Below are 20,563 nucleotides of genomic sequence, written 5' to 3' on the forward strand. Positions count from 1 at the left end.
CCATATTTTTTCCAAAAGGCTCAATGCAAAGCAAATAGGAAAATAAAACCCATATCTCAGCTTCTCACTTTGGGGTGGAAACAACTGGACCCTTCATCCAACTTTCTAACTCTTCTGAGGCATGTCCAAGGGACTGGGCTTCTGTCTAACCTGTCTCAAATTACTGACAAGACCCATCATATTCTAGACGCCTGAGAGATGCTTAAAAACAAAAGGCAGCTGGGACTATATGAAGGTTTGAAGAGCCCCCGAGAATCTCTGACCAGGCTGATTGCTGAGGGTCTTCTTCTGTATGAGGCCAGTCTTGAAGACTAAGAGAGATAGTTATTTTTTTCTATTGCACAGATACCAACATAAAGAGTAAAGAAGAAGAAGTAACAGAGAAACATAGTCCAACAAAGAAGTAAGACAGAGCTCCAAAATGGACCCTTATGAAATAGTAATATTTGAATTACTTGACAGAGAATTCAAAATAACCATCATAAAAATGCTCAATGAGCTCAGGAGAATAATGCATAAATGAAATTGTAATTTCAACAAAAGAGAGAAAATTTTAAAAGAACCAAACAATAGTCTTGGAGCTGAAGAATATAATAACTGAACTAAAAATTTCAATAGACGTGTTCAACAGCAGACTAGATCAAGCAGAAAAATCAGCAAACCCAAAGACAGACCATTTGAAATTATCCGATGAGAGGGGAAAAAAGAAGAATGAGTGATGAAAGTTTAAGGGACATATAGGATGCTATTAAGCTGACCAATATTTGTAATATGGGAGTTGTAGAAGCAGAGGAGAAAGAAAGGGTCAGAAAGCTTCTTCAAATAAACAAGGGCAAAAACTTCTCAAATTTGGGAAAGAAAATGGATACCCAGATCCAAGAATCCTAACAGACCCTGAATTAGATGAACCGAAAGACTTCAACACTGAGACACATTATAATCAAATTGTCAAAAATCAAACACAAAAGAGACTTTTGAAAGTGGCAAGAGAAAAGTGACTTACCATGTAGAAAGAAACCCTTATAAGATTATAACAGTTTTTACGTCAGACACCTCACAGAAATGGGATAATATATTCAAAGTGCTGAAAGAAGAAATAGACTATCAATCAAAATACTATGTCTAAAACTAATTAGTAAAGGTAAATATATACAGGCAAATACAGAATACTATAATATGAAAACAGTGGTATTTAAATAATTTTAATATAAAAGTTAAAAGACTCAAGTATTAAAAATAATATTAAAATATGTTAATTAATATACAATACAAAAATATGTAAATTGTGATGTCAATAACAAAATGGGGGCTGGATGTGGTGCCTTATATCTGTAATTGCAGCACTTTAAGAGGCTGAGTCAGGGAATTGCTTGAAGCTAGTAGTTCAAGACCAGCCTGAGAAACGTAGTGAGACCACATCTTTATAAAAAAATTGTTGTAAAGATGTGTGGTGTGGGGATGCATGCCTATAGTCATATCTACTCAGGAGGCTGAGGAGGGAGGATCACTTGAGCCTTGGTGTTTGAGGTTACAATGAGCTAATCACACCACCGCACTCCATTCTGGGCAAGACAACAAGATCCCATCTCTAAAATGAAAACAACAACAAAACAGTGAATAAAACAAAAACAAACCAACCAAAAAGAAAAGTGTATGGGGATGGCTGGGTGAGATGGTTCATGCTTATAATCCCAGCACTTTGGGAGGCCTAGGTGGGCGGATCACCTGAGATTGGGAGTTCAAGACCAGCCTGACCAACATGTAGAAACCCTGTCTCTACCAAAAATACAAAATTAGCCAGGCATCGTGGTATGCGCCTGTAATCCCAGCTACTCAGGAGGCTGACGCAGGAGAATTACTTGAACCCAGGAGGCGGAGGTTGCAGTGAGCCAAGATCATGCCATTGCACTCCAGCCTGGGCAACAAGAATGAAACTCCATCTCAAAAAAAAAAGACTATTTAGAAAAGTGTATGGGGACTAAAAGTGAAAACTTTTTTAATGTAATTGAAGTGAAGTTATTATCAGCCAAAATAGGCTGTTATTACTGTAAGATGTTTTATATAAGCCTCATAGTAAGTGCAAATATAATAGCTGTCAAAGACGCACAAAAGAAAAAATTGAATTAAATAATATAAAAAAAATGAAGACAGCAAACTAGGAGAAGAGGGGCAATACAACTAAAAGACAAAAAGCAACTCTCAAAATGGCAAAATTGTCCTCCCCTATCAATAATTATTAAATATAAATGGGTTGAAGCCTCCAATCAAAAGATATACATACAGTTGCTGAATGGATTGAAGAAAACGACCCAACTGTATGCTGTCTACAGAAGACTCACTTCAGATTTAAGGACACAAAGGCCGAAAATGAAGGTATGGGAAAAGATATTTTATGTAAATGGTATTCAAAAAATGGCAGGGATGGCTATAATTGTATGAGACAAAATAGACTTTAAGTCAAAAACTCACACAAGTGACAAAGAAGTCATTATAAAATGATAAAAGGGTCAATTTACCCAGAAGATACAATAATTATAATAATAGATACACCAAACATCAGAGCACCTAAATATGTAAGCAATCATTGACATAACAGAAGGGAGAAATAGACAGTGATATAATAATAGTAGGGGACTTCAATAACCCATTTTCAATAATGAAGAGAACCTCCAGACAGAAAATCAATAAGGAAATAGACTTGAACAACACAGTAAACCAAATAGATAGACCTGAGAGACATACAAAGACTATTTCACCCAATAGTGCAGAATATACATTCTTCTCCAGCAAACATGGAACATTTTCTGGGATAGATCATACGTTAATGCATAAAGCAAGTCTTATCAAATTTGAGAAGATTGAAATCATACCAAATATCTTTTCCAACCACAGTGAAATAAAACTAGAAATTAATAGCAGAAGGAAAAACTTAAAAATGTATACAGATGTTGAAACTACACAACACATTCTTGAACAATCAATGGGTCAAAGAAGAAATCAATGGCCAGGTGAAGAGGCTCATGCCTATAATCCTAGTGCTTTTGGAGGCTGAAGTGGGGGGACCAATTGAGGCCAGGAGTTTGAGATCAGCCTGAGCAACTTGTCAAGACCCTATCTCTACAAAAAAAAAAAAAAAAAAAAAAAAACCCAAACATTTGTTTAATTAGCTGGATGTGTTGGTACATGCCTGCAGTCCCAGCTAACTCAAGAGGCTGAAGCAGGAGGATGGCTTGAGCCTGGAAGATCAAGGCCGCAGTGAGCTGTGATTGCACCACTGCACTGCAGCCTGGGTAACAGAGCAAGACCCTATCTCAAAGAAAAAGAAAATTTAGTTGGGCATGGTGAAACATGCCTATAATTCTAGCTACTCAAGAGACTGAGACAAGAGAATCACTTGAGCCCAGGAGTTCAAAGTTACAGTGAGCTAAGTTACAGTGAGCTAAGGAAATCACACCCATTTGCACTCGCGCCTAGCAAAACAGAGAGAGACTCTGTCCTCGAAAAAAAAAAAAAAAAAAAAAAATCACACAATCATCACAATAGATACAGGAAAAAAGCATTTTACAGAATTCCATATACTCTCATGAGAAACTCTCAACAAACTAGGAATAGAAGGAAACTACCTCAACATAATAAAGTCTAAATATGAAAAGCCCACAGCTAACATCATATTCCTTTTTCTTAAAGATGAAAAGCTGAAGTTTTTTTCTTTAAGATCAGTAACAAAGCAAGGATGCCTATTTTCACTACATGTATTCAACATAGTACTGGAAGTCCTAGCCAGAGTAATTAGACAAGAAAAAGAAAGAAAAGGCATCCCAATCAGAAAGGAACAAGTAAAACAGTCTTTATTTGCATATGCCATGATCTTATATGTACAAGAGCATGGTTAAGGGTAGGGAGCAGGAGGTTTATTCCTGTTCCTTTCTTCCCCATCTAGAACCATCACTCAAAAGTATTAAGTAATCAGAAATTAAAACTTCAAATTTAGCAAATTCTAAGGAAATGACCAAGCTCAGGAGAATGCTTTATTTGTATCTCATTTGTTTAGAAGGTAATCTCAAATGTTGCCTGGGAATCCTAGAAGTGTTTACTGGAATAGTAATGGATACACAGTTGACCCTTGAACAATGTAAAAGTTAGGGGCACTGGTCCTCCATGCTGCCAAAAATCAGCATGTAACTCTTGACTCCTCTAAAATTTACCTACTAATAGCCTACTGTTGAACAGAAGAAGCCTTACCAGTAAAATAAACAGTTGATTGACAAATATTTTGTATGTTATTTGTATCGGATATTGCATTCTTACAATAAAGTAAGCTAGAAAAAAGAAAATGTTATTAACGTAATCATAAGGAAGAGAAAATATATTTACTATTCATTATCTTCACGTTGAGTAGGCTGAAAAGAAGGAGTTAGAGGAGAGGTTGCTCTTGCTTTCTCAGGTGTGGCAGAGGTGGAAGAAAATCCACAAATTAGTGGACTCACACAGTTCAAATTCATGTTGTTCGAGGATTAACTATATTCATTGCTTCATTCATAGATAGATAGATAGATAGATAGATAGATAGATAGATAGATAGATATACAGATATACACAGAAGTAATTAATGGGAAAAGATAGATTTCCAGCATTTAAGCTCCATGAAGGCAGAAAAAAAGTCTAGTTGGTTCACCATTCAATCATTAACTCATTCATTCAACAACTATTAATCAAGCATTTGTTATGTGCCGAGCACTGTGCTTGGCACTGGGCATTTATTTTGAAGTGGGGTATGTTTCTATTTTTAAAATGTTCTGGCATTGTGTGGTGAGTGACTTAGAGAAAGGTAAGGGGTAAGCAAAGAGACCAGGTAAAAGCCTACTGTAGTCTAGCCAAGAGATGACAGTGTTGCCCTGAATGAGTGGTGATACACTTACTGCAATGGGGAAAGTTGGGAAAACTGTTATGCGGTTGGCAAATCAAGAGTTCTGTTTTGAACATATTGTGAATTGCCTGAGAGACATCCAAATGCAGACATCACAGAGGCAATCAACATGTACAATCTGGAGCTCAAGGGAAAGGTCTTAGTACAGAGTAGCTATTCAATACATATTGGCTTGCTTTAATTATCGTAAATAAGATATGGGCTCAGTATTTCAGTTGCCCAGAAGAGTGAACATAGACTGAAAACCTAATACTTTTTCATTTCTACATCTATCATTCTTGTAGTCTACTCTCACATCTCTGATTTATTCAAAGACTAGATAGACTTCTAATTACATTTAAGTGAATTATTTCGTCATTGTGATTTTCTCTGGACAGCCAATTTCACAAGTATTCCATCTAACATCTCATTAGGTCTCTACCTATGTGCTATATTAATTCAGTCCTTACATTTATTTAATTCCAAGTATATGCCAAGCAACATGCTAGGTGTTAGGTGAATATCTTTGGCTATTTTTAGTATTTCAAGGGACTAGAGCTGAAAAAGAAAACAATGAATAACAATAAGAAAAATTACAGTATGTGAGGTTGATTATGGCTTTCCTACTTATTTGTTGCTGTATTTTAAGTTTTTATCACTGTGGCCCGAGAAACAATGTCTTAAAATAAGTTTGCCTCTGGACAAGGTTTGTTAGTTAGACAATAAAATATTATTTAGTAAAGGTCCTCTAGAGTGATATTGGAGAATAAGTGGGATAAAAAATGCATGAACCTTCTAGCCTTATGTTCAACAAAAAACAGCACAGATGGACCCACAATATAATTATGTAGCTAAAAAGTAAACAACTAACTAAATAAATCTCCGCATGTTTTCATTTCCTGTGAGCTTACTTTTATTAATTACACAAATAATGTAATATTGCATGTTAATTGTAAATTAAAATGCAAAGTGCACAGATTTTTTAAAAAATGAATTCCTCATCATGGTCTTCCCTCTCTCCCACCTGTTTTTCAGAGGTAACCACTATTAACAGTTTAGTGAGTTTCCTTCAAACTGTTTTCTATGCACATATGTATGTCTCTATTTTTTCAACATAAGTTAGATCATATTATGCTTTTGCTTTCTTCTTAGACATTGAGCATGTCATTTTTTAAAACGCTGCATAATATACCAGGGTAGAAATGCACTGTAATTTATTTGTTGGTATATAATTAAGTTGCTTCCAATTTTATCACAAAATACTTTGGTGTGTATCCTTATAACACGTATCTTTATGTGCAAATGTAAATATGTTTGTAAGATCAATTCCTAAAAACAGAACTCTTTAAGTTAAAGATTATGCATATCAAAATTTTAGTTGATACCTGCCAAATCATAGATCTTTCTACACCACAATCTCTATTACGACAGATCACAGGGGCCACTCAAACCATTAATCAATCAGGTAACTATAGAGCACTGCTTCTCAAAATGTGGTGTCCGGACTAGCCGCATCAATATTACCTGGGAACTTAACAATAAATATAAATGCTCAGTCTCCGTCCCACCTGAACAGAATCTGAACTCTGTAGGTGAGATCCAGCAATCTGTTTTAACACTCTCCAGGTGATTTTTATATACACCAGAGTTTTGGAGCCACTGCTCAATAGTGGGCTTTCTGGCAACTCCAATTTGTGCAAGGAGCTGTGGGAAAGTGCTTCTTAAGAACTTATTCCTGGCTGAATTCATAGTAACGATCATGGTAAATAATAGCCATCTTATTTGCTAGCTAACTTAAGGGCATTGTCCTCAAGAACTGAGGAAAAATGGATTCTGTTTCTTCTCCATGTGAGAGCTTTATCAAGATCTTCATGAGAACCTACAGGTATGTTCCTCTAAAAGACTCTTCTGTTTGTTGATTTCAGGCCCAGAGTCTTCAGTAAACATGGACCTGTACAGTGGAGCTCAGCAAGTGTGTAGGGCCTTCTCTGCCCTTGTTGATCAAATCACCTTGCCCAATTTGAAGTGAAATGGAGTCCAGGCTCAAAGGCTTCTTGGTGTGATGACAAAATGCAGTTGCACAACTGTATTAAAAGAATTAAGATTTTTACCTTTCTTTTAATAGTTTGGTGTGAATGGTCTATGAAGAAAGCAAGTTTTGTTTTTTGATCTCCCTCCCTACTTATGTGTCTTAGTTCTGCAGTTCAGAGTAAAGGCTGGGGGTTAGGGAGGTGAGTAGAGGATGAAGAAGGAAGGAGCAAATGGCAGAGTCAGATCTCTGCATGAAGGGCCATTCTTACTGTGAATACCTCCGGAGTAACATTCAAGTGTGTGACCTACATGGATGCATGCAACAGTCTTCTTCAAGTATCGTGTAAATTACTGAATCTATGGCCTAATTTTCTATCTTGATGTTTCTGCTGGAGAATAGGCTTAGCAAATACATACACACACACGCACACACACACACACACACACACACACAACTGAGTGCATGTAAAACTGGTAACATCTAGACCTAAAACCATAAAAACCCTAGAAGAAAACCTAGGCAATACTATTCAGGACATAGGCATGGGCAAGGACTTCATGTCTAAAACACCAAAAGTAACAGCAACAAAAGCCAAAATTAACAAATGGGATCTAATTAAACTAAAGAGCTTCTGCACAGCAAAAGAAAAGAATCTACCATCAGAGTGAGCCAGGTAACCTACCAAATGGATGAAATTTTTGCATCTTTCAATTCTGGAAAAGGCTAATATCCGAACCTACAGAACTCAAAATTTACAAGAAAAAACAACCCATTCAAAAGTGACAAAGGATATGAAACAAAGACACTTCTCAAAAGAAGACATTTATTGCAGCAACAGACACTTGAAAAAAATGCTCATCACCACTCACCATTCAGGGAAATGCAAATCAAAACCACAATGAGTACCTCTCACCGTAGAGATGACAATCATTAAAAGTCAGGAAAACAACAGGTGCTGGAGAAGATGGGAAGAAATAGGAACACTTTTACAACTGTTGGTGACTGTAAAATGTTCAACCATTGGAGACAGGTGTGTGATTCCTCAATGAACTAGAACTATTAAATATCATTTGTCCCCGCCAATCCCATACTGGTATATACCCAAAGGATTTATAAATCCTGGCTGCTATTAAAGACCATTGCACACGTAGTTTTTGCAGGCATATTCACAATAGCAAAGGACTGGAACCCAACCAAAATGTCCATCAATGACGACTGGATTAAGGAACCCAATGTGGCACATATACACCAGGAATACTATTTGAGCCATAAAAAGATTTGACTTTTGTGTTCCTTGTAGGGGACCAGGGGGATGCAGCTGAAACCCATTCATTCTCAGCAACTATTTCAGAAGAAACCCAAAAACACATGTTTTTTTTCTCACTGGCGCGGTGGGAATTGAACAATGAGATCATTTGGACACAGGAAGGGGAACATCACCCACTGGGGCCTGTTGTGGGGTGGGGGGAGGGGGGAGGGATAGCATTAGGAGATATACCTAATGTAAATGATGAGTTAATGGGTGCAGCACACTAACTTGGCAGATGTATACATATGTAACAAACCTGCAGGTTGTGCACATGTACCCTAAAATATAAAGTATAATAAAAAAAAAAAAAACTGGTAACATCTGAATAAATTTGGATTATACCACTACCAGTTTCCTATTTGTAATATTGTACCATAGTTATGCAAGATGTTCCCACTGGGAAAACTAGATGAAGGTCATACAGATGTCTCTGTATTATTTCTTATAACTGTATATGAATCAAGTATCTCAATATAAAAAAATTTAATATATGAATGTTTTTCTCTAAAATCTCCACATCCAACAAGTTTCACCAAAGCATCTGTGTGCCTCCTTTCTTTTATTATGTTGGATTAGGTTATAGATACTTAACTTAACAAAGTAATAGCTAACCTTTTTTGACTGTTAGAGCACTTAGTTTTTAAGCACTTTCTATGTGCTGACTCATTTAATCCTCACAAGAAACCTAGGTAGTAGGTTCCTCATTTTATGAGGAAACTGAGGCACAAAGAGGTTTAGTAACTTGTCCAAAGTTGATTTGGCCACTTCTTGATGAAGCTGTGATTTGAACTCAGCTTCTGAGCCTATACTCTAACTACTACTCTGTACTTCCTTTCAATAAATATTGTGGTGATTTCAATGTTTTTGTCTATTATCGTGAGATGCAGGCCATGTTACATTCAGAGAGGCTGTGGATTTTCATATGATCTGTAATTCCTGAAACTGTTTACCGAGTGAAATAACGTCCCATTGGATGGGATTAGGACTAGGTTATCCCTGTTCCATCTCATCCTAACAGTTTTTAATCTGCTTTTCAGCCTATTGTAAACTTTTGGTTTCAGTTTTGTCACTTAGCATAGTTACTCTTCTTTTCACTCCATCCCAGCCTGTTCCTTACACTTTTGATAAGCTTCATTAGCAAGCTGCAGTCCCTGGGCCAAATTCTGCTCTCTCCCTGTTTTGAACAGGCTATGAGCTAAGTGTGGTTATTACATCTTTTTAAAACATTGAAAAAGTCCAAAGAAAAATATTTTGTGGCACCTGAAAAGTGTATGGATTCCGATTTCAGGGTCCGTAAAGAGAGTTTGATCGGAACATAACCATATTCATTCATTTATGTATTGTGATAACTGCTTTTGTTTGCCGAGGCAGAATTGATTAATTACAGTGGAGACTGGATGGTCCAGAAAGCCTATAATATTTACTATCAGACTTTCAGAAAACGGTTGCCAATCCCTGTCATAGGGTACCAAGGTGAGGGGAGAACAAAGGGCAGGGTCTTCTGCAAGTTCATTCTCCAAGTGTAGTGTCTCTTTGATGATTTATAAGAGATAATGAATTTATGTGATAGTTCTGAAGAATATGATGAAAACATTAGAAAAGCATCATCAATGCAAAATCACGAGCCCATATGTAGAAAAGGTAGTCAAATGGTGACAGCTTTTAATAAAATACTAATTTTCCCAATAAGCCAAAAGCTGAGGCTGGGCCTTCTCCCCCACCTCTTTCCCCAAGCTCCTTTTTCCTGTTGTCAAGACTCAGCTAATCCTCAAATGAAACTGTGTTTTCTGATAATAACCCTTCAGATGCAATTTCTAGTTTAAGGAGGCCCTAATCATTCAATGAAGACATTTACTGAGGCTTCCTTTGGACCTGAAAAAAGCAAGGGAACTGCTAACATATCTGAAATTCAAACTGGCTGTCAATCCTATATATTGGTTATAATAGAATGATTGGAGAGTTGGGAATAATTAGAGATAAAAATAGCATTGTGTCTTGAACTCACATACATTTGCTAATTGGACTTCTCTGCTGTAAACCTTGTTCAGGCCTGGTCACTTTTTCAGGGAAATAATTATCTATGGGTTCTTCTCTTATAATGCTGTTCCTTTTATTTTGCTTTTCAATGCAAAGTGTAAACACTTATAGAGTTATAATATATAATCAAATAACAAATGTGCTTATTGGGAAATAGTTTGTACCTGTTTACACTTAAACATTATTTTATTAGAGTTTGGATGTCATTTGTGGTAACATTAAATATTGAAATAAAGAGACTCCAATAACATTACCTGGGGTCCAGAGATTTTATTAATTTTGTTTTCATTAGAAGAATGCTTTATTTGCCAGTTTTTTGTTTTGCTTTGCTTTTTGCTTCATTCAGTATTCAAAAATATGCTTTCAAACAAGATTCAGGTATCATAGATTGTCAGTAGCTAGTAATTAATAAATATCGTCCCTTATGTGCCTATGCATAAGCAATCCAGTGGTTAAAGTCTTGGGAGCCATGCAGTGTATTCAAGTTAAAAGTATGGCACACTAGTTTATTAACATGTCAAGCATCCCAAACTGAACTATTAAATGGATACAAAGAATCCCCAAGTCATCTCTGGAAGTCGTTTAACTCCTTTAGACTGTGGGATAGACTGGCAGTAATGTCACCATTTGAAGAAACATGCTAGCAGCCTAAAATAAATAAATAAATAATAGAAAGCAGCTTTAAATAAGGACACTGAGAGAATTTGGGTTCATATTTATCTCTGGGCATTCCCACCATTTAAAATAAATAAATAATCAATAGTTAAGAAAAATGTTATATATTTGTATATTTAATTCCAAGGCATGAATTAGCTCCAAGTTCAATTTATTCTCTCTTTATTTCCAGGTTCACTTTTCCAATAGCACTAGACCCACTTCTACGCACATGCATGCTTATCAAATCTTCAATCAACTCTTTCTTCTTTAGTAAGGAGGTCCTTAGTTGCTGAGAATATGTACCTGAAAGTAGAAAAGTGGAACTTCATAAGATCACCAAATTAGTTTCAGGTTAATTAAATATCAATACATTATTTTAAAAGGCAGGTTTGATATTTCTGCCACTCCAATATAAAAATTCTCTATAAACTGATTTCAGAAGAATATATGTCAATGTGTGTTTGTGCAAAGTCTTGTGTCCTATGCAGTTTAGGTATATAATCTAAAACAAATACATTATAATAAATACTTTTTTGTCGATTAATAGGCATTAAAATATTTGCCTGATTTTAAAAAAGTGAAGTCATTGTATATTTTTAAATATAAATATGAAGAAAAAAATATAAACCACCCATAATATAACCTCTTAGAGATAACCATAGTTTTGTGTATGCACACTTTATACTATAACTTATTTAACCACTACTCTATCTTGGGACATTTAGATTACTTCCAGGTTTCCTGTTACTATAAATAATATTGCAATGAATAGCCTTGGATTGCATCATTGGCTGCAGCTCTAAATGTTTCTTAACAGTAGATTTCTAGGTGGGTAATTGCTGAGTATGTGGCTTAGAAAATTTCTTGGAGTGGGTGAAGTAGAAAATCAAGCATTTGAGAGTCTATTTATGTTTCTGAACAATTGTTTTCTCTTGTAGTTAGTGTTTAAAATATAAGCACTATGAGCATTTGCCAGCTAGTGAAACACCAGCTGCAAACACCATCAGATTACAAATCTAAATTTTAATTTTCTGATCACAGAGGAAAACAAAGACTCACTATTTTTCTAGAACATACAAACTGCCAGGCTCAGGAAAGTGGGCTTTTTGTCCCTCCCAGTGGCATAGCAAGGTTTCTTGAAGGAGGAGCCACCATTTTTGACACAAAATTTCTTCATTTGCATTGAAGCCTTTACTAACCCACGAGTTACTCTCAATTCTGTTATGTTCTATATAGGAGTCATCAGTATGCTCCTTCCCTAACTCTCTCTCTCTCTCACCCTTTCGCTCTTTCTCCCATGACATAACCCATCAAAATTTAGTGGTTAACTAGTTAACTCTGGGTACATCCTCTTCATACCTTCTCTTGGATACCTCAACCTTCAGCTATTAGCCCATATCTTTCTAGACTAAATAACAATGATCTTTAGAGGCTTTTCTCATAATGACATCTGTAGCCCTTTTATTTCTGAACCTCGTCTGTTCCTGCTCATCATTGTTACAAACAGCCATGGTGTTCAGGTCATCACACAGCTCCGTCAACTGTCCTTGGGGTAAAGCTCTTCCAGGTTCTTCTCACAGTTAAATAAGAGCCTTTTGTATGTTTCTTTTTTATATAATCACAGTTCATTGGAACAGAAAAGATGGGACTTTGTGTGTCATCTACTTTCTATACACTTCTTTTTCAACGGAAAGAACTGAGGGCTAAATTAGTTAGTTAACTTGCTCATGGTTACACAGTTATTTGATATTTTTTGTTTTCATATTGTTGACTCAGTATTAACAAATATGATATATTAACATGCAAAATTATATAGGAGTTTTATGTTTTTAACGAAGTGTGATTCATAGTAAGTTTTATCAAGTGCATTTAAACTATTTGATTTGAAGACATCAAAATAACAAGAACCTTTTTGCATATTACGTAGACACTTATTTTAGTTCTTCTTGTCTTCTGCCCTGATGATGTGATTTCCTTGAGAACTACAGAGACAAGCACTGCTTCACCTTCTCTCCTGTCCCAACCTAACAACATATTATCCCCCAGGGACAAAAGAAAAACATACTGGAGGATCCATGCAGGTACATTCAGAGCCCAGTTGAACCACTAGAGATTTAAGCAAGCCTCTTGAGATGAAATCTCAATGTTCCTGTAACTATTTAACTTTTGGACGTGGTATTTCCTTGACCCAAGGCCCTCTTTGACTGTGATTATACAAACCAAATGGAAAGTCTTGTTTCTTGGTCTGCAAACAATTGTTTGTGTCAAACATTAAAATAACCTCAATAAAGTGAAACGCTCACTCCTGCTATTTGGCTACTTGCATACCAACTCCCTAAAGTTTGCAGACCAGCTGAATCACTAACAACTCTGTAGCAAGACGAAGGAAGTGGCTTCCAAATCTGAAGTTGTCTTGGAGAAAAGCTTTATAAAATAAATGTGTGTGTGTATGTATGTGTGTGTGTGTGTATATATATATATATATAAATAACATTTTGGAGAAAAGCTTTATAAAATAAGTGTGTATATATATACACTTATTTTTTTTGTGTATATATATGTATATATATACATACACACATATATATGTAACATTTTCATGTTCAGCCAAATACCAATAATATTTTCATTTATTTAGTAGACATTTCTTTGAGTTATTCAAAGTGAGTGCAAGATAGAAAAAATATTGCTGGTGATTTGAGTAAGACAGCTAAATATGATTTTTAAAATATGGAAGAGAAGGCCCTACAGATCATCCTCAGCAGTACAGAATTTAAAAATATATGGTCCCTACTGGTGCTGATGCCTGGGCAGCCTCTGTTCAAAATATTTTAAAATATGGGTGATCAACATTTAAAATATTCATTTGGTATTTCTACTTTAGTAGCAAGGCTGCTGAAATAATATTTCCTCTAAAAATGAAATTGGTTTGAGTTACAATAACACCAAAATAATAAACTTATCTGTCAATAATAGCCATGAGTTATCTGGGTTTTTTGGATCAGCAAATCACGAGGATTTTTAATTACTAAGGTTAAAACAAACTAGATATATAAAAGTTCTAAAATACCTTGGGAAATGGTAGCACTAGAACTACCATTGTTAATTGCTATTTTAATACGGAGATTACAGGAATATGTAACAATTCTAACACTAAAATGTACAAATGTAAAAATTAGTTTTGCCCCTGTTTTCTAGTTGTTCATATAATTCTAAAGAGTTATTGCCACTCAAACAGCCCTTGATACAAGGTTTCAATGCTCATTTCAATGATGTCATTGAAATGACATCAACCAAGCTGATGTCGTTCAACCAATTGGTTGAAATGACATCAAAAAAGGATAAAAATAATATGTATAGGGTTCAGGCATCTCTCTGCTTACTCAAAGAGGCTTACTCAACCTCATTCTAATTCTATAAGGGACTTTTTTTCTGTGCCCTCAGACGAGACTATTTTGAATATAGTATTTACTTCAATGAAAACTCTAAATTTGTAGCCAGTTCCAACTTACTAAAATTAATTACTCAGATTGCTGCAAGTTAATTACTTATTTGAGAGTCATTCAAAAAGCAACATGAAGTGAATCTATGTGCCAGCTGACTTTTTTACTCTTTATTTCTTCAACCGAATGCCTCTCAAAGAGCCTCTCTATTTACATGAAAGCAATGTTTATTTTCAGTTTAACAAGGGCAAGAGTTTATGTGCTACAAATGTTTCCTAAGCTTATATTCAAGTCTTCTCAATTCCACGGCAAGTAAACACCAGGTTATGACTGCCAGTGTTCAGGCTAATAGTAAAAAATAATGTTGATCTTGGGGGATCTGTTTATACTTTTTTGTTGTATTTTGGGAATCGTGCTTTTTGTCTTTTCTTTCTGACTCTTCCTTGCTGCTGTTCACAGGAAGTATGAGGAAAAGGACAATATGTTGATATAAACAGCTACTATGCAGTACAAAAAGAAGTACTATCTATCTTCCTATCAGTTGTGTGCTCTTGGGGTTCACCTCTTGAGAGGAATATATATGACATTGGATTCCCCTAATGCCATTTCCCTCTTCCTCACAATTCAGCACATTCATACTTGATTGACCCTTTCAAAAGACATGGGAGCTGGGGTTGACCACCTTGTTTACTCCTTGTGTGCTGTGGCTGTGCTGCTGAGATTTTCTCTTCCTCTCCAGCCAATTGCCTCCTTCCTAAGCCGTGGTTCCTAGAGAGCACACAGTCCACATAGATGTCCCAGAAGAGTTGAGCCAGATCCCAAAACAGTGCTCCATGCTTCAAGTTCTCAGATGACTTCAGGTAGATCATAAAATCCCAGAAGCCCGAAACAGTGTTGGAAATGCGAGGCTTCCGCATTTCCAGGAGAAGCACTGAGGAGGATTCCCAGCACTGAGGATCAGCTTGGTTAAGAGCCAGCAGGTCTGTCTGGCTATGGCACAAGAAAGGAGTTACACAGCACATTCCCACAATGAGCAGGGAGCAGGTGAAGCTCAAGGGGTGGTGGATCCCTCCTCTGTTGCCAGGATCAGCCATGGCCCTAAAACTGCACAGGATGGAAATATTTCATATCAGTCCCCGCTTGTGCTCCACTTGGTAAAGAAAATAAGTATGCCCTTAAGAACCTTAATTCCAGCAAAGGAAACACATCATTGTCGCAAGTAGGGAAATCTTAGCCAGGCTCCCATATCACAAGCTCCATTCTATCTAAAATAACTCAGTCCAGGCCAGGGAGTGAGCATAAATCCAAGATAGGCCAAGAAATATTCACTCTAAGATGTGTTCCTTTACAAGATGAATAAATTAATCTGCTAATCTGTTTTTCCCTGGTACAGAAAAATGTAATCTAAAAGAATACTAAGTGAACATTTAAAATTTTGCTGCATGGCTTTAACTATTCCATAATATCTTAGTGAAGCCTGGCTTTCCTAATCTAGGACTTATATGTAATTAAGAATTTAAATATATTTAATCTTTAGATGCATTCCTGTTCACAGTGACTTTTAATTTTTTAAAAAATACATTAGAATTGTCAAATGCTACAGTGAAATTAACACAAGACAATGTGCTAAAAGTATGGATGAATATATGTGGAAACAAAGAGACATACATTCAACCAATTAGAGTAGAATCAATAAGCATTTTACAAATACCTAAAATGTTCTGCAATTCTGATATAACCTTCATAAAGATAATGTTTTATAATTTCTCTATTATTGCTATGAATCTCAAGGATTTTTTTTTAAATGTGACTCTCATTCAACTTTTCTGACTTCCAGTGTCTGTTGCCATAAAATTGAGGCGTCCACAGACCACTTTGAAATTGTTCTTTTGCTACCACTTCAGACAAGTGCAATGATAAATAATGCTCTTAAAATAATAATAATCTAAAAGTTCACGTTTTGCCAGAAAAAGTGTATCCATTCCCTCACAGACTATACAAAATGTAAATCACGTTTAAACAGCTCTAACATAAAGAAAAAATAAGAAGGGCACATGCTGCTTACTTTCAGGTTTGTATTATATTTCCAAACCTTTTAGACGTTGGTATCATGAAAGCAAGCAAAATACAGCTTATGGGAATACTCTTATATTGGAACATTTAATGATAACACTATAAGATGGATAGTCTGTCTCTTCTGAACAGCAGTAGGACATGTTTGGCTACTGTTCAATAAATATTTCAGAAAGTGTCTTTGAACATGCATGTTCCTATATTGAAGAAGCATGTTAGAGATACAAGAGTATTCAAAAACTATTTCCTCTATCTTTCACATCATATATGCGTTATCTCTACTTGAAATCATATTTGTTGTGTCCCTTTCCAAACTAAAATATCGAGGTACCTTGAAGGGTGGTTTTCCTAAAAGACAAGTCTAAGCTTTCAGAGGGCAGAACTCTGTCCAAGGTACTGAAGTTGGCGTTATCCGGGACTCCCTGTCTGCTGGCGCCACGGCGCTCAAATTGGCTCCTTTAGGTCCCCTTCTAAATTTTAGGAGAGGCTTCCCAGACCCTGGAAAGATGTTTCTCTGAGTTCCTTGAACCTGGAGTCCTCCGTGCACCCCGCTACGAGCCCCGCGCTGAGTCTCGGCCCCGCACTTGATTCCACAGCCTCACCCTCCGCAGAGCGGAGCTGCCAGGGACCCGCTCTGTCCTTTGGGCCCCACTCACCTCCTGACTCGGCGGCTTTACTCCCAGATGGCACAAGGGCTTCCCTCCGCACTCACCCGCCTGGCCCCTTCCGGGTTTCCTCGAACGCGTGGAGAGAGTTCCCTCGAGCGCGCGGAGAGGAAACGCTCAGGCTGCTCCCGAGCGAGTGGCTGTCCCCAGCTTCCGCGTCCTGGAGGCTACCGTGCCTCTACTTAAGCAGTGGGAGTGCTCGGCGCCTCTCCAAGTCTACGTCAAAGCTCCTGGAAACTGCCGCCACCTCTCGCCTCCAAGTCCATCTCCCGCACCCTCCTCTTCTCTCCCTCCCCGGAGAATTTCGGTTCAGGAAAGCAGCAGGCTTGGCCACACACTCTCTCATCGGCCCTGACCCGCACCCACTCTGCACCTGGCGGAGTTGAGCCTCGGTGCGGCTGGGCTTCCCGCTCCCACCTCGGGGGGGCGTGCCGCTGCGGCGGGAACTGCAAAGTTAGGGCTCAGCTCCGCGCGGGTCCGGGGAACAGAGGGGTTCCCGCTCACTGCATGGGCCTCGTCTCAAAATAAAGGGGTGTGAGGGAAGACTGTGGACTCTCGGGGTCGGAGGAGGGACGTGAGCACCCTCTCGACACTCAGCAAGGGCTCAGAGGAAATGAGGCGCCTTCTCGAGATATTCTGGGCGTGAATTTCTCCTGCCTGCCTGTGGCCCTGGGCTGAAAGGAGAAAAACACCCCCGAGGGCAGAGATGAGGATAGGGACTTGGCGCTGCTGGAAGCTCCCCCTGACTGGGGCCAGGACACCCGGTTGTTTGCAGACCCTGGCCTGGGTCACTCAGGAGACTGGGCTGCTGCTGGCATCGCTTTGGTCAGCCCCTCAACCCCCCAACAACCACGCTCCAGATTTCACAGCAGAGTCCCGATTCCTAAGAAAAAAAGCGCCTGGGATTCCCTTTGATTCTCACCTCACAGCTAGTTACTATCTTAGTCCCAGATTAGAGCCCTGTCACTGCTCCAGTGCTCCTCTGAACGTAAGTGTCCACCTTAACTGAAACACACCCAGTCAAGGGGCCTGAGGCAAAAGTCTTCTGTTTGCAAGTGTTTCCAGGTTTTGTCCCTCCCCTGAAAATTCCTTCAGCCCCTGAAAACCACTTGTAGTCTCCATTAACTGAAGGCTTTTGTGCCAGCTCAATAGTATCCATGGTTACCTTCGGAGGGGCACAAGGCTTTATAGTAAGATTTGCTGAAGCCACAGAGAACCAGCCCCCTCCCCAAGGTACCATTAAATAGGAGGTCTGAAGAGGAGTTCTGGGGGGCTCTGAGCTATTCCTCCTGCTCAGAAATGAGAGTGTACTTCAGTTTCTCCACATGTGAGCTGGGTATCTAATGCCTGCTTCTATTCACCCTATAGGGCTGTGGAATAAGACCAGGGTGAAGTCTTGGACTTGCTTCCTGAATTTCGAGGAGTTCATGCCTTTGGAGAAAACATACTTCAGGACATCATCCAGGAGAAGTTTCCCAATCTAACGAGACAGGGCAACATTTAAATTCAGGAAATCCGGACAACCCCAGTAAGACACTCCATGACAAGATCAACCCCAAGACACATAATCATCAGATTGACAGAGAAAGCATTTGGAAGTGACTCATGAACCTCTGGAAAAAGGAATTGTACCGGTATCCTAAAGCCAAAGGGTTGGGGGTGCAATTTCAGGGGTAGAAGACAGTACAAGCAAAGGCAGGGAGGAAGTGCTCACCGCAGTTCATGCTTCTAGGGAGCGAAGTCAAAGAAAGGACTGTAGAGAGGGAAGGTCGGACAGAACAGAGGTAAAGATGTGTCCCCTGGTTTGGGACATGTCAATAGTTACATTATTGTTGAAAACATTAATATATAAATATGCAGTGCTTACTTTATTTTCAAGTGCCTATGTGTTAGACACTATTTTACATGCTGTGTATACAGAAGGAACAAAACAAAGTCCTTGGACACATGTAGCTTACATGCTAGTTGAGTCTGGAGTGGCAGTGAAAAAAAATTTTATTTATATTTTAATTTTAATTTTTTTTTTTTTTGAGACAGAGTCTTGCACTGTTGCCCAGGCTGGAATGCAGCGGTGCCACATCGGCTCACTGCAAGTTCTGCCTCCTGGGTTCATGCCATTCTCCTGCCTCAGCCTCCTGAGTAGCTAGGACTACAGGCACCTGCCACCACGCCCGGCTAATTTTTTGTACTTTTTTCAGAGACGGGGTTTCACCGTGTTAACCAGGATGGTCTCCATCTCCTGACCTCATGATCTGCCCGCCTCGGCCTCCCAAAGTGCTGGGATTACAGGCATGAGCCACCGCACCGTTAAAATTATATCTATACACATATATACATATACATGTATACACGTGCACACACACATATATAAAATGATTTATGGCTTCTAGGTTCTATGTTGAATGGTGAGTTTACAGCTATCTATCAAAAATAAACACACAACTAGCTAATTAAATAAACAAGTAGTGCCATGCATGAGTCAATAAAGTTTATCTGTCATTCTGAAGCCCAAGAAAAAATATACGAGTAATGTCAGATGTGATAAGAAAAACAAAGGGTCAGCCAGGCACAGTGGTTCATGCCTGTAATCCCTGCAGTTTGGGAGGCCGAGACAGGTGGATCACCTGAGGTTGGGAGTTCAAGACCAACCTGGCCAACAAGGTAAAACTCCGTCTCTACTTAAAAAATAAAAAATAAAATACAAATACATATACAAAAATTAGCTTAGTGTGGTGGCACGCACTTGTAGTCCCAGCAACTCAGGAGGCTAAGGCACGAGAATCACTTGAATCCAGTAGGCGGAGATTGCAGTGAGCCCAAATCATGCCACTGCACTCCAGCCTGGATTACAAAGCGAGTCTCTGTGGAAAAAAAAAGGGGGGGGTCATCAACAAGAAGTAAAGCAGGGAAAAGGATGATGGAGAAGATCTATTTTATATAGAATACTAAGAGAAGCCCTTCCTGAGAAGAAGATATGTGAGCAAAGACCCAAAAAAAGTGAGAGCGTGAGTCATGCATAGTAAAAGAATGCTTCAGGCTGGGGTTGAGGAAAACAAGTCTGATGGCTTTGGAACAAGTGTGGTGTGAGAAGGATGTTTTTGAAGCATAGTTGTAGGACTTGAAGTCAGAGAAGTGACCAAAAATCCATGTTGGTTGCTCAGTAGAGAACAGACCAGAGGGGAGCAAGGGATGAGGCAGGGAGCTCATATAGGAGCTTGTAATCAAGGTGGGTAAGATGGTGGAATAGATAAGGGTGGCAGCAGTGGAGAGGGTGAAAGTGGTCAGATTCTGAATATATTTTGATGGTAGAAGGGACAAGACTTGTTGATGAACTGGATGTAAGGTCCAACAGAGAGAGAGAAGTTGAAGATAACACCAAGTTTTGGGGACTAAGTAATTGGAAATTTGAATTTCCATCAGCTGGAAGGAGAAATGGTTTGA

General features: G+C 38.3%; 2 protein-coding genes across 2 annotated transcripts in view; one reads left to right on the plus strand and one right to left on the minus strand.

Annotated features, from left to right (window-relative positions):
• DYTN (dystrotelin) overlaps positions 1–7,133 on the plus strand; it is a 67,707-nt gene extending 60,574 nt beyond the window's left edge. The window contains exon 12 of the mRNA XM_017893923.1: positions 6,832–7,133. Coding sequence (XP_017749412.1) covers positions 6,832–6,935 — 104 coding nt within the window. The 3' untranslated portion in view covers positions 6,936–7,133. The remainder of the gene's footprint in view (positions 1–6,831) is intronic.
• A 3,960-nt stretch (positions 7,134–11,093) lies between these two features.
• On the minus strand, positions 11,094–17,278 carry FAM237A (family with sequence similarity 237 member A). The gene is made up of 3 exons (XM_017893899.1): positions 17,114–17,278; positions 15,067–15,488; positions 11,094–11,244 (listed from the first exon to the last, which is right to left on the minus strand). The coding sequence occupies exons 2-3, from the start codon at positions 15,476–15,478 to the stop codon at positions 11,111–11,113; spliced, it is 546 nt and encodes a 181-aa protein (XP_017749388.1). The 5' UTR covers positions 15,479–15,488; positions 17,114–17,278; the 3' UTR covers positions 11,094–11,110.
• Positions 17,279–20,563: the final 3,285 nt, after the last annotated feature.

Source organism: Rhinopithecus bieti, unplaced genomic scaffold (assembly GCF_001698545.2).
Source record: "Rhinopithecus bieti isolate Rb0 unplaced genomic scaffold, ASM169854v2 scaffold_22522, whole genome shotgun sequence".
NCBI lineage: Eukaryota > Metazoa > Chordata > Mammalia > Primates > Cercopithecidae > Rhinopithecus > Rhinopithecus bieti.